The following is a 13,460-nucleotide window of genomic DNA, read 5'->3' as shown; positions in this document are numbered from 1 at the left end:
ATTGTTCAATAAAAAAAATAATTTATTTTCACCGTTGGTGCCTCAGTGATACTTCGTTTAGAGAAGCTGTCAATCACAGATGTCAATCATGACGTCACATTCCCGTTTTCAAATAACTAAGACCAAATTTATTTTAAAAAACGAACACTTAAATTTACATCAGCGTGAAAACATCTTTGGGAAAAAATCCTTTGAAGTGTAATTTGATTGTTTAGTTTCCATCGCATTCATTAGACTTCATGGGTGCAGTCTCCACCCATGTCAAAGCCCATGTGTCACACGTGACGTCAAGCCCTCAGAGCCCGGAACTACTTTCTGACGTATCAGGGGGCCAAAGGTTATAGAACATTCGCCTGCCACATACGTCTCTGTCGCACTTGTTTGTTTTTGTCCAAAAAAAGAAAACAACTGTCGAAAACAGGTGGGTAGGAAAACTGCTGCTTGATATTTGTGCATTTAGACGCGGTTTTAACTGCAATAACGGCTGAAAAGTGACGTTACGGGGAGGATAAATGCTGAGTTTGTCAGTCCGTCAGTCAAAGTAGACCTTTGGCAGGACACTTTTGAATTCAAAATATCTTCTAATATGTTAAAAGTACATCTGCGCATTGTATAACGTGCATTAAAAAAATGCTTTGTTTGGGTTTAAAGTTGCAGCTCGCGCAGGAAGGCACTGACTGCACTAGCATGCTAATCAGCTTGGAAAAGTTTCACAGGTTGGCCGTCTGCTAACGCGAGTTCGACACACTAAAATATCTGTTTATTTTGTAACATTATCTCGCATTCCATCCCTGCAACATTTACAGCATTACATATTTTTAAATGATTCGTTTAAGGTGTGAGCATTTAGTTGGCTAACGTTAACAGGCTAATTAGCATGTGTGTCATCGGAGGGAACATGAGTGCTATCACAGCTCTTTTTGTGAAATTGTTGTTATGACAACAGGCAATCAAGCTTATTTCATATGAATATAATCTGAAATGTGTATTTTGATATTTCAGAGCTTTGAGATGCTGTTGGTTTGGTGTTTGTTTGGCTGCTAATTGTCGTAATGTGGCTTGACCTCTTACACCTCTGAAGAGTTCCACCATTTATTTGGCAATTGTATACAAATATATGCGATTGTGATACAAGTGACACATCAGTGTCTCTTTCAGAGACTGTAGTCCTACTGGAGTGTAGAGTTTGGTATGATAAGTGTTTAAGCCTCTGTAGAGAGATAATAGTGTATGTGTAAGCTAATAATCCTTAGCAAAGCTACAAGGGCTGCAAGGAAGGCACACAGTGTTTGCACTTTAGAAATTGACTACAATATTGCACGAATAGAGAAGTGAACCGTGTCCACAACTGCCTCCCATGTTTCTTCGTCTACTACAGTACTAAGGTCTAAATCCCAGCTGTTATTCAAATGATCCATTAGGAAAGACTGCTAATGAATTGAAATTGAGTCTTTAACACAGACGTCAAGACCTAGGATATTATCTATCAGAGAAGAAGTTTGAGAATTGGGGAAATTTGCACAAAAATTACTAACAGTCTTGTATTTGTAAATCAGTTGGTTGGTCAAGCAATGCTAAGGTACCATTTGTGAAGATTCGTGTTGCAGCTTTCATTGGCCAAGGACCATCCAGAGGCCTTCTGACTGACATCTAAAGCAACCCAATACAGTTTGTCTTGTTCAGCATCATGTTTAGTGTGTGAAATGTAAAGTCGATGACGTTGCTACAATAACAGGCAGGCGTTTAAAACTCTTGGATGTATTTTAAAGAGTCTTTTTCGTGACCTTCACATACTTTCGAAAATCCAGCGTTTATTTGTTCGTGATAAGCGCTCATTATCATAGTTGTAAACACGACAGCTTTCCTCTTCCATGAGGGGGTTTGGCTTCACTTCAGGTTCGTTTACAGGTGGACTGTTATGCGACACACACGTCTCCTAGAACACAGTAATTCAGATGACTGAAGTGTTTCCAATTTTGGGTGCCTTATGCCTTGTAGGCTGCACATTGTACGATTTTGGGCTGTCCCAAATGAAAGATGACCAATCATGGCGATTTCTGTGGTCGTGGCTCCTAAAAGGTGATCATATGCCGTAAAGTGAGATGTTCAAAGACGCCCCTTGTCACAGTTTTGCGACCAAAGATAACCTGCGATAATTTTCTGACAGTCTCGTAAATTTAGCATGATCATCTCACAGTGTGTTTGCTGCTACGACCTACGTCTACTTACTAGCCAATAAAAATGCAACATGAAATGGCGTACTAATCAACATGACACTAAAAACTTAAAACTACTTACAATCTCCATTTACAAAATTGGCATGCCTAGTTGGCCTCTTTTTCAAAGCCATAACTGTAATCATAGCCATAAATCTCCTATTTCGCTTCCTCTTTTTTTCAGCACTAGGGCTTGGATGGTTACCACACTACCACAGTCACGTGACGCCTACCGCGGGTCTGAGCTCGTCAGCGTCATCACCGCAAAAAAACCATTGGCCTGCACATGTGTGCACGTTGTGTCTAATGACATCGATTCATTGATTCTAATGACATGGATTATGTCTAATGATATTGTGTCTTACATGGATTCAAGGTTTTCTAAACAAAACTTATAATCAAAAGATGGAGCAGATCCGACCTTTCGCGAGTTGAGGAGCGCAATGTTCCATGACGCATAATAACGTTCCATTCGTATTAGAGATGCGTGGATAGGCTATCATTTCATCCGCAACCGCATCACAAACGTTTTTTGACCAATTTTCAAAACCGCACCCACCCGCCATCCGCTGATTGTTTTAAGGTCTATGAGCAATGCGAGGCGCTGCTGCCGCGAGGCTAGAAAGCTCTTGGCTGTTCTAGAAAGGAGACTGATCCAATGCAGCAAAGATATTTAAAGGCTAAAGGTCCTAGTATAGCATATTGAGTATGTTGATCCCCAGAATATCAGCAGTGTACTCCGTCTCCGATCGGCGCACAGGGACAAAGATAAATAAATAGCCTAAATAAAATGCACATTGGCTAACCTGACCATACCTGACTAGGCTACTGTACAATTTTATCATTTTGTTTTGAATTTTGTTTAAAAATAGACATTTCAAGCTTTCTCTTCATTTCTCATGTCTGTGAGGCTAGTAGCCTATACGCTGAGTTACGTTTCATTTATGAGACGAGCTCCAGTTCCAGTATTTAAAGCGGTTTACCGCTATACCGCGGGAATTTCTTGCTTTTCAACCGCGGTTAGAAAAAATCCATACCGTACCAGCCCCTGCACACTTAAAAACAACAATTGCGAAAGTGCGATTCATCACACATTTACCACTAGGGCATGCTGATGAAGTTTTACTCTTCTGTACTAGCTTGCGTCGTAGCCTACAATTCAATAGGTATCATCATCATACAGTCTGCATACATGTCGTACCCAAGATTATTAGATCCATGTTGTACAGTTTGATTTGTAATGATCTTTTAGGATTTCTGAAATTGCACAGTCTGTAGCAGGCATTATGCATCACTCGACAACCTCATTTAGTAAACACAGTTCTATGAATATGCAAATGAGCCCCGCCTCCACTCACTCACTCAGCTCAGAGATCCACTCGTTGACGATCACACGTTGATCTGATTGGTTACAAGGTAGTTTGTGACGTCAGAAACACCAGCGATTTCAAAGCGTGTTTTTGAGACTGTCTTTGGTTCACTGCAGTTTTAAGCAGAAAATACTCAGCAATGCTGTCGACTTATGAATTTACACATGGATTGTCTTAAAGCATATTAAAAACAGAATGAAAATCATGGGAGGCCAAACCACCCAAATGCTTTGGTTTCTGCTGGATTCTCAGGGTTTGCTAACAGAGTCTGTCTCTCACTAACAGGCAGATCTGGACGAAGACATGGCTCGTCTGGTGGCGGTCTGCAGGGACGGGGAAGAGGAGTATCTTTTTCTTGCACGCCAGATTCCCTTGTACATCGATGACACACTCACGGTAAGATCATTTCATTGGTTTTACTTTGCATTTTGCCACAGGGTTCTACGCTAAGGTTTTTCCCAAGGAGCACATGTGCTCCTAAATGAAAAAATCTAGGAGCACACAAAGACATTTTGGAGCGCAGTGAAAAATGTTCAAGTAACAGAGTTTAACAGACTGTTTATTTATATATATATATAACAAAACGTGTGTGCTCCTTCTCTTTCTGTTCAACTATGGTGTGAAACCGTCGTTTTGATGCAGAAGTATAAATCAACTTTACAATCACTTTAGTAAAACACAACAAGGGGAACGTGTTGCTCTCAGGAGGAGGAGCACATCGGCACACCTGTGAATCTGCATCTTTCACTGCAGAGGCTTTTTCCACAACATGGAGGAGAAACTAGTTTAAATGAGTGTATTAGTATTTACTAGTATTAGTCGACTAAAACTAGACTAAAAATAAAACAATTCATATGACTAAAATATAATGGGTTTAGTTCAATTGTAATGCATTCATTTAGAATTTCTCTAAAATGTCCAAACCCACATACTCCCGGAGAAAACATCTATTAACCTGTTAATATGAATGATTTTAAAGTTTGAACATGCAATACATATACAGACTTAACTACTGTGACTTAAAAAAATATCTTAAAATTAAATAAAACCCCTTTTCCTAAAGTAGAATAGTCTTCTTTCAATGAATGATATATGCATTCTTTATAACTACTTGCATACATCATTCTTTATTATTTCAAGCAGCAGACATATTTATTTGTATGAATTAAATATAATGAATCCTTATTAAAGCTATTAACGAGCAGTGAATGCTTTTCTCTTTTTCTTTTGTTGCTTGATCAATATTAAGGACACAGACTGCATTAGGTTTATTACGCACTGTCACTTTAAGACATCGTATCATGTCCGATGACATGCGGATCCAATTGCACTGATGCACATCCGATACACTCAAAACTGTTTTAGACGTAACCGACACAGTTTACGTGAATACTATCCAAAACGGAAATTTCGACATAATGTTGTGTATTTGTCCATTCAGACACGAAAGAAAGCTAAATTCAGTCCTCGCGCGCTGTGTGTGTGTTTGTGTGGCTGCACGCTTCGAGTCGGGTGTGTGCGCACAAACTATGCGTCGTCGTCACTCTTATTCAGATCTATATGACTGCTCTACTCATACTCCCAGACGTTTACATTTTTTTATATTTTATGAGACATGCAGCGCATGTGAACCCGTGTGCCGCTGGTAGATCAGCAGCACGTCCCTACTACTACAGGACAAATATGCGCATCTACAAACGCAGGACATCAGTTCTGACTGGATCGCTTCACAAATCGTCACTATCTAACATTTTTGTCTAGTTTTTATTCGTTGACGAAAATGTCAATAGATTTTCGTCATAGTTTTTGTCATTCAAAACTAGTTTTTATTTAGTTATCGTCTCGTTTTCGATTATGGTAGTTACTCGCACATTGTGCTCGTAAATCATTTTTCCGGTTCGCACGGATCGATTTTTAGGGGCATATGCGAGCAAAATGGTCGCACTGTAGAGCCCTGTGCCATCTTTAAAGTTGATGTCAAATGAAAATGAAACCAAAAAAATATGTTCCTGGTCTTATAGTGGATTATGTGAAAGTGAAAATGACACGTGATGGCCAAGTATGGTTACCCATACTTGGAATTTGACCTCTGCATTTAACCCATCCAATTAAGTGCACACACATTAGGAGCAGAGTAGTGAGTAGTGAACACACACACACTGCAAACGTGGATACACACACCCGGAGCAGCGGGCAGCCTTGAGTGGCGCCCCGGGAGCGATTGGGGGTTAGGTGCCTTGCTCAAGGACACCTCAGTCATATTCCTGCCGGTACTGGAATCAAACCAGAACCCTTTGGGTCACCAGTCCAACTCTGTTACCATTAGGCCATGACTGCCCTCTGTCAGTTAGCATATTTCAGTACCTTATAACCAGTTTTAGAGGTTTGCCTTTGCAAGTACCAATAAATACCAAGTGTTTTTATGTTTCTTTATAGCCTATATATTTTTACTGAATGAAACCTGAAGTCACGGACAGTGTTTGGAAGTGTTGTGTTATTTTTTTCATTATATATATGTTGTATTTTTTTGTAGATGGTGATGGAGTTTCCTGACAGTGTTCTGGAATTTGACAGCTATCAGATCAACAGTTCACAAATGAAGCAGTTTATTGAGGTAAACAATGACGTTTTCCAATTCTCATTGTTGAAAATCTTTCAAGAACATGTCTGGGTCATATTACACCCTAAAACCAAAAATAAGAAATTAGAACATATATTTTATTTTTATTTAAAGGGGACATTGTGTAGGAATTTCTCCCATCTAGCGGTGAAATTGTATTTTGCATTCAAACGAATTGTGCTCTCCAGCGACTCGCGTTTTCAAATGCGTGTTGCATCTACGGTAGCTGTTATGTACCAAAAAGCTATGAAAGGATGTCTTCTAATAGCACTTCGTCGAGTTTTCCTTCGGGTGAACAGGTTTGTTATTTCAAACTGCAACTTGACACAACGAACAAACGAATGTTACAGTATGAATTACTGACTGACTCGCCGGGGCCGTGAAGCGCCTCTCACTGCTCTGCTCCTCCGTTTCTGCTGCTTTCAGTCACGTGACGCTGGCTCTGAATGAAAACGCGTTGTGGAAACGCGTTGGCCTGGTACTTTTTGACCCTCTCTGCTATTATAGTTTTTCAAGATGGCGGAACAACATGGAAGCCTCCGTGGACCTTCCCGTCACATGTATATAAAGATAATAAATTCTTCATTTACGAGGATAAGTCAGATAATTGGCAGAGGTATTTGTACACCATTGATGACATATTTATAAATAAAAATATTGATTTTCGATAATAAAATACCTAAAAAAAACTACACATAGTCCCTTTAAAGGGGCGTTTCCACAACACTGTTTTTACTTGAAAACCTGGGGCCTGAAAACGCAAACTTTTCAAAGTGCAAGTTTTTGAAAACTATACTGTTATCGTTTCTGTGTACACTACAAAAAAACGTAAATTTTTGAAAACGGTGACATCATACACATGACCTGGCTGCAGAATACAGCGTTTTTCCATTTTCCATGTGAACGGGGATCGTTTTGACAGGAAAAACTTTTCTATTTTTAGTACATTGTTGTTGTTTAAACACACCAAATCTGTAACATAAAAATTTAATTGAATAAAAATAGTAATGTTCATGACAATTAAACAACTACAACACAAATCTCATTACAGTAATGCAACACAAATTCATTCTCCTTAGTAGAATAAAAGTTGTACTGCTTTAAATTCATGTAAAAAAAAAAAGTTCATCACAGGATCCTGAAAAAGATCCTCTTTTCAACATTGTATAATAATAATAATAATAATAACAATAAACGTTTTTTGAGCATCAAATCATCATATTATAGTGATTTCTGAAGGATCATGTGACACTGAAGACTGGAGTAACGATGCTGAAAATTCAGCTTTGATCACAGGAATAAATTACATTTTAAAATATTAAAATAGAAAACAGTTATTTTAAATTGTAATAATATTTCACAATATTTCCGTTTGTTTGTATTTTTATAATCAAATAAATGCAGCCTTGGTGAGCAGAAGAGACTGCTTTTAAAAACATTACAAATCTCACTGATCCCAAACTTTTGAATGGCAGTGTATGTGTGTATATTTGTGTGTGCACAAATTGAATCAGTTTTCCAGCTTGACAGAAATGACAATATAATGGAGTCAGACTTTTAAGGCTTTGCGCTTCTCTCTCCCTCCTGTGTGTTGTCCACAGCATCACAGTATGCTGAAGCAGCAGGACCTGAACATGGCGCTGATGGTGATGTCTCGTGAGGTCATCAGCGCTCTGTCTCAGTCGGTGGCGTGCGTGGGCTGCCGGCGCAGTGTGGAGCACCTCTTCTCTCAGCTCACGGACTCTGGGTACTTCGCGCTCGAACCGCTCACTGTGGGATCCTCTGGAGTGCTGTCAGTCACACGGGGATGTCTCACTGACCCCAGGAAACTCTACACACTCTTTTATGTTCATGGGTGAGTTCTGCAGACACTGGTTAGTGTCTAATGTTTGCCTCATATTTCCAGACCAACTGAAGTAAGCATAAAATCAAGATCGACCCCATTTACCATCTTCCTGATCTTCCTTATTGTGTGTGATTTATCAGTGCAAGTTATTCTAAAGAAAAACATGTTTTTCCGAAGGATATGGGAACCGCTTTTGGACTTCTGACACTACCATGTCATGACAGGGTTTGGCATGTTTACAGAACATTCACAAAGGATGAACTGTGATCTGTGACCATGGACTGACTTGATTTAATCTGCTGTATTTTTTTTATTATTATTGTTTTATTTTTTTTCCTTTTTTATGTTAATAAAATATAAAAAAATCAATAAAAAGATAATTGAAAAAAAGAAAAACATGTTAATTTTTGTAATTAACATGGTGGAATGATGGGCAGGGAAAATATAATAATCTATTAATCATCATCATGCTGTCCAATCAAGTCCAAGTTAAAGTCAAAGTCTGCTTAAAGTGGAAGTTGTGATAGTCTTTTCTTCCCTATTGCGACTTCTTGAACAAGAACAAATGTGGGCGGGGCTTGATTTTGTCTGTGGGGAATTGATTGGATTGTGGCTTGCTATTGGTGGATCTCATGTGAGTGACAGTAGCCCCGCCCTCACATGAGGTAGGGGAACTTATTTTGCACATGAATTTGAAAAAATGAATTAAATAAGGATGTGCACAGATAAATCATTTATAATAATTATTGGTATATTCCATTAAAAATAAGAATGGGCGGTTTTGATTTTATGGTGACTTTAAGTCCCATCCTACATTATGGAAATGACACATTATGGAAGTTCAGTGCATTATGTAAGGTAAAGGATATGCCGATTGAATAGTTTTTAATTTGCCTGTATAATTTATCTGTGTTGTGTTTTATGTTAACGTGTGCTTTTTATTCCTTTGTTGCAGGTCAAAGTTAAACAACATAATTGATTCCATCCCCAAGAGTAAAAAGAACAAACGCTGTCAACTGCACTCTTTAGACACGCACAAACCGAAGCCTTTAGGGTGAGTGCGTTTTTTTTTAATCATCGTGACATTTGGTGTTTTTGAGATGGCAATGTCTTCCTCCTTACTTCCTTGACAAAATCCCTTAAAATCTGTTTAGACATATTTTTCATGTAATGTAAAATGCATTCACCAGAAAATCCGGGATTAGTCCAAGTGACAATGGGTCAGATGTGCATAAGTTACAACTTACGCACTACTAAATATTTTTGCGTTGAACCATTAAACTTAAACATACCACAAATATATACAGAGGCCTGCGACAAGGAATCACAGTTTAAATTAAACAGCAGAATGTCTGAATTGCATCAATCAGCTCTTGTTTTTCCTGACAGACTTCAATCCTTAAGACATGTATGATAATGTTGGCATTGAAACTCGCTTACATTTTAAGATAGAGAACATTATGTGTAAAATACTTCAATATTAACCAGATCTAAACAGCGCACCTCTGTGTGCGTCGCTCCTTATTGACAAATAAAATCAATTATATATATACATAATATATAATTTCTCGTTAATCATTGTCTTATATGCAAGTAGAATATGCATAAACAAGTATAATATATTTTCTTCATATATTAATCCTTATTAATTTTAAATAGTTTATGAATGTTATTTACATTATTAAAAAATTATTCATGATTGCGTAATATCGTATTTCAAAAGAAGCTTTTTTTAACCTTAAGCGTGGCAAAATTTTAGTGATCGACCGATGTATCGGTTTACCGATATTTTTCCCGATATTTAAGCATTTTCCCATAATCGGGAATCGGTTTTGTAATATCGGATTTTCCGATAAACGGCGCCATCTTGTGGCCGTTTTGAGAATTCCGCCATTGCAGCCCGCGTCTGAGGAGATCAGTCAATAACAACTCTGTGCACAGGTAAAGTATATGTTCTAGTTGCTTTGCTTTAATTATTCAACTTTATTTAACATAACAGACATGCATGCAGAAATGAGATTTGAGACATAAATGCCTGATATAGTTTATTTATGCAGCTTGGTTCTAAAAAATTGAGACGAACTCATTGAGCCACGTAGCGTAATCCGTCATGTCCTTCCCCAATAAAGACGTAACTTTACATGAATTAAATAAAACAGACATGAATGAGTGCATGTTGAAAATAAAAGCGCTGAATTTAATTCTCTATCTGTTGTATTTGCTCACCATTAGTCTCGAAAAAAAAGTTCGTTCATATTGCTGAGCACTCACTGGGTTGATGATCAGGAATGCTCATCAAGCACGGCCACTGAATGAAACTTTTGACAAGATTATCTTGTTTAAACACCCTAGATTATATTATCATTTACTACATAGCAATTATTTCGCTAATACACATCAAAATATACCGCTTTGTGGAAATTAATTATTTATTATCTGCACGCGCGATCGCGGTTGAGTAACGTATAGCCTAATGTTATAGTTATGTGTAAATGCATAGATAAACAGCACTTTGTCATAAAGCATTTCATGATCTAGACCGACAAAAATATTAATAATAATTAATAACATACTAGTTGGAAAATGCAATGATGTATATGCTGTTTTGTTTGTTACTTTCCTGATGTTATAGGCTATTCCAGCTAATATTATGCAGTGAATTAATATTACCCAGTGAATTATTCCTCACTCTTAGTTTAAACCTATTAAACGGCACATAAACCTTCTAAAACTGTTTAAAATGAATTGCATTTCTGCAAAGGTGATAGGACTCCCCAGTCAATTATTTTTTCCATATGAAAACATTAGACTTTTAACATTTATTTTGCCTATTGTTAACATTGTTGCTGCTGATGCTTATAAATGATATGTATAATTTAGATATAAATTATATAATGTAATAATATAAATGTTTTTATTGTAATTTGATTAGTTTACCATTTATGAAAACAAATAAACATATCCAAATATGTTAGAATAGTTTTTGTGCTTTATTTTTTACCTCATCAAAGCTTTTATTTTTAAACAAAGACACTTAGTAACAGTGCACTTTATTTTTTGGACTCAGACCCCTCCATTTATTTGTGTATAAATATAAAGGTTTTTTTTTTTGTATGCAAGGAGGGAGTGATTGTTATAAATAAAATGGTTTGTTCAGTTCATTTGTGTTGTAATAATTGTGCCAAAAACAGAAGTATAACAGTAAATAAATATCGGTTCTGCATATCTGTTATCGGGCACATACACATGCATATAATCTGTATCGGTATCGGTTATAAAAAATCAATATCGGTCGATCACTACAAAATTTACGCATTTCAACACAACTTCTTCTCATGTGTTTGAAGGTTTCTATTGGATCATTGAGGGTAAACTTCATATTATGCGACTACGCATTACTTTATCGAGAGCTTAGGACCTACTAGCTACGTTCTGCCTTTAGAACAAATTATACAACCCAATAAAGTTGTTTAAGCCTCTAGTGTGGACTTTACATTCTGATTTAAGTGCGAATTTCCGAACGTTTGGTGCATCCCTACACATATCAGTGTGCCGTTTGGTTTAAATGTAGTGGTGTAACAATACATCTTGTCACAATATATTGCATTACAAAATGCAACAATATGTATCGCGGATGGTGACAATTATGTATTGTGTATAGGTCACCCGAAATAAAAATTACTGTGTGAAGGGGAAAAAATCAAGTTTTCTGAGATTTAGTGTCAGTACTACATTAAACCACTATATATAATGTTGAATTGAATGTATTATAATGCAATGGGGGAATATTTGTAGGTCCTGATAATATCAAATGTCTTATATTACCAGTAAAAAGTGGCCTACATTATTTTAAACGGATCTAGTCAGTTTACAGAGTGCAAGCATATTCATCTAAAATAAATCTGTATTTTCAGCTTGAGAATCATGAATGTTTTTATTCTGGTGTCACTATTGTCCTGTGCTTTGGGTTTCCAGCACCAAGTCCAAACCTATTCATTTACACACACAATGTAATATCAAACTTAGCATTTTAATTAACATTCATTTTTTTGGTTAACCTTTTAGTATATGTCTTGGAGTATCGCAATAATATTGTATCGTGAGTTCATTATGGTGATATGTATCGAATCGTGACATGAGTCTGTCGTTACACCCCTATTTAACTGTGTTTACCGTCCTGCAGGGGCAGCTGGATGGACGTGTGGGAGCTGATGTCACAGGAGTGTCGTGATGAAGTTGTTCTGATTGACAGCTCCTCTCTGTTGGAGACTCTGGAGACGTACCTGCGCAAACACCGGTAAGAGACTGTGATGTTACACATTTCTCTTAATTAAGGCGAGACACTACAGGCAAAAACAGTGTTTTTAGATGCATCTGTCAATTTTGTGATTTTTGGCTTTTCATAAAGTGTTTTCTCATGCATCTGTCAATTTTGAGATTTTTAGCTCTTCATAAAGTGTTTTTGAGACTAGTGGAGAGAAAACATCCAAAATACACTTCTAACTGCATCTTTTAGAGCACTTTATCTATTTGGGGCTGTAGATTTCAATTACAGTATATATCTTTAAAGGCCGTTTTCTCAAAATGAGTTTTTCCTCCTGCACTGAGACAGAAATCTCCACTTCAGTAACACTGACATAAACCAAACTTAACGGTTTTATTCTTTTCTATTTTCTGAAGGTTTGGATGTTGTTTGGCTGTTGACAGTATTTTCTGAGTGATAAATAATCCTCTGTAAAAACCTTGGACTCTAATGTATCAAAAAAATGAAACAAGATTTTTGAACCTGACTTTATCCAATGTTCAGATTTTTGTTCTAGAAATGTATGCAAATGAGTGCATATTTAATTAGATAACATCTAATTTGCATACTTAAACATAACATTTCAGAAAACTTGTTTGATGTTTGCAATTATTAATGTAATCAATCAACCGGTGAAGTAGGGTGAATTTTTTTAAAATTTATTTATTTTTTTTTTTTTTTTTTTTTTTATACCCTATTCACCTGGGGTGTCTCGCCTTAATGATTATTATTTACTTTTTGTCTCTGAAAATCTCTGATTTTTCGATCTGCAACGTCATTCTCAGGTTCTGCACTGACTGTAAGAACAAGGTTCTGCGAGCGTATAACATCCTGGTGGGGGATCTGGACTGCAGTAAAGAGAAGGGCTACTGTGCGTCTCTGTACGAGGGTTTGCGATGCTGTCCACACGAGCGCCACATCCACGTCTGCTGCGAGACCGACTTCATCGCTCACTTACTGGGCCGAGCAGAACCAGAATTCGCTGGGGGTTATGAGTGAGTGACTGAGTCCATGTGGAGTTTACAGTCAAACCAAAAATTATTCAGACACCAGATATAATTTTTGATATTTCTTTTTACTAGTGTGTGCAGGACACTATAGCTCA

At 37.1% G+C, this 13,460-nt stretch overlaps 1 protein-coding gene across 2 annotated transcripts in view; it reads left to right on the top strand.

Annotated features, from left to right (window-relative positions):
• The first annotated feature begins 273 nt into the window (after positions 1-273).
• Positions 274-13,460, top strand: part of ggnbp2 (gametogenetin binding protein 2) — a 30,238-nt gene continuing 17,051 nt past the window's right edge. For both annotated transcript variants that reach the window (XM_077222493.1, XM_077222492.1), the window contains exons 1-7: positions 274-421; positions 3,872-3,982; positions 6,120-6,200; positions 7,808-8,061; positions 9,008-9,106; positions 12,236-12,349; positions 13,141-13,350. In XM_077222493.1, the coding sequence (XP_077078608.1) occupies positions 3,890-3,982; positions 6,120-6,200; positions 7,808-8,061; positions 9,008-9,106; positions 12,236-12,349; positions 13,141-13,350 (851 nt within the window). In that variant the 5' untranslated portion in view covers positions 274-421; positions 3,872-3,889. The remainder of the gene's footprint in view (positions 422-3,871; positions 3,983-6,119; positions 6,201-7,807; positions 8,062-9,007; positions 9,107-12,235; positions 12,350-13,140; positions 13,351-13,460) is intronic.

This window comes from Siphateles boraxobius, unplaced genomic scaffold, assembly GCF_051911475.1.
Source record: "Siphateles boraxobius isolate OS27281-9 unplaced genomic scaffold, OSU_SipBor_1 120, whole genome shotgun sequence".
NCBI classification, from domain to species: Eukaryota; Metazoa; Chordata; class Actinopteri; order Cypriniformes; family Leuciscidae; genus Siphateles; species Siphateles boraxobius.
The sequence above is the reverse complement of the archived record's forward strand: the minus strand, read 5'-3'. Positions and strand labels throughout refer to the sequence as shown.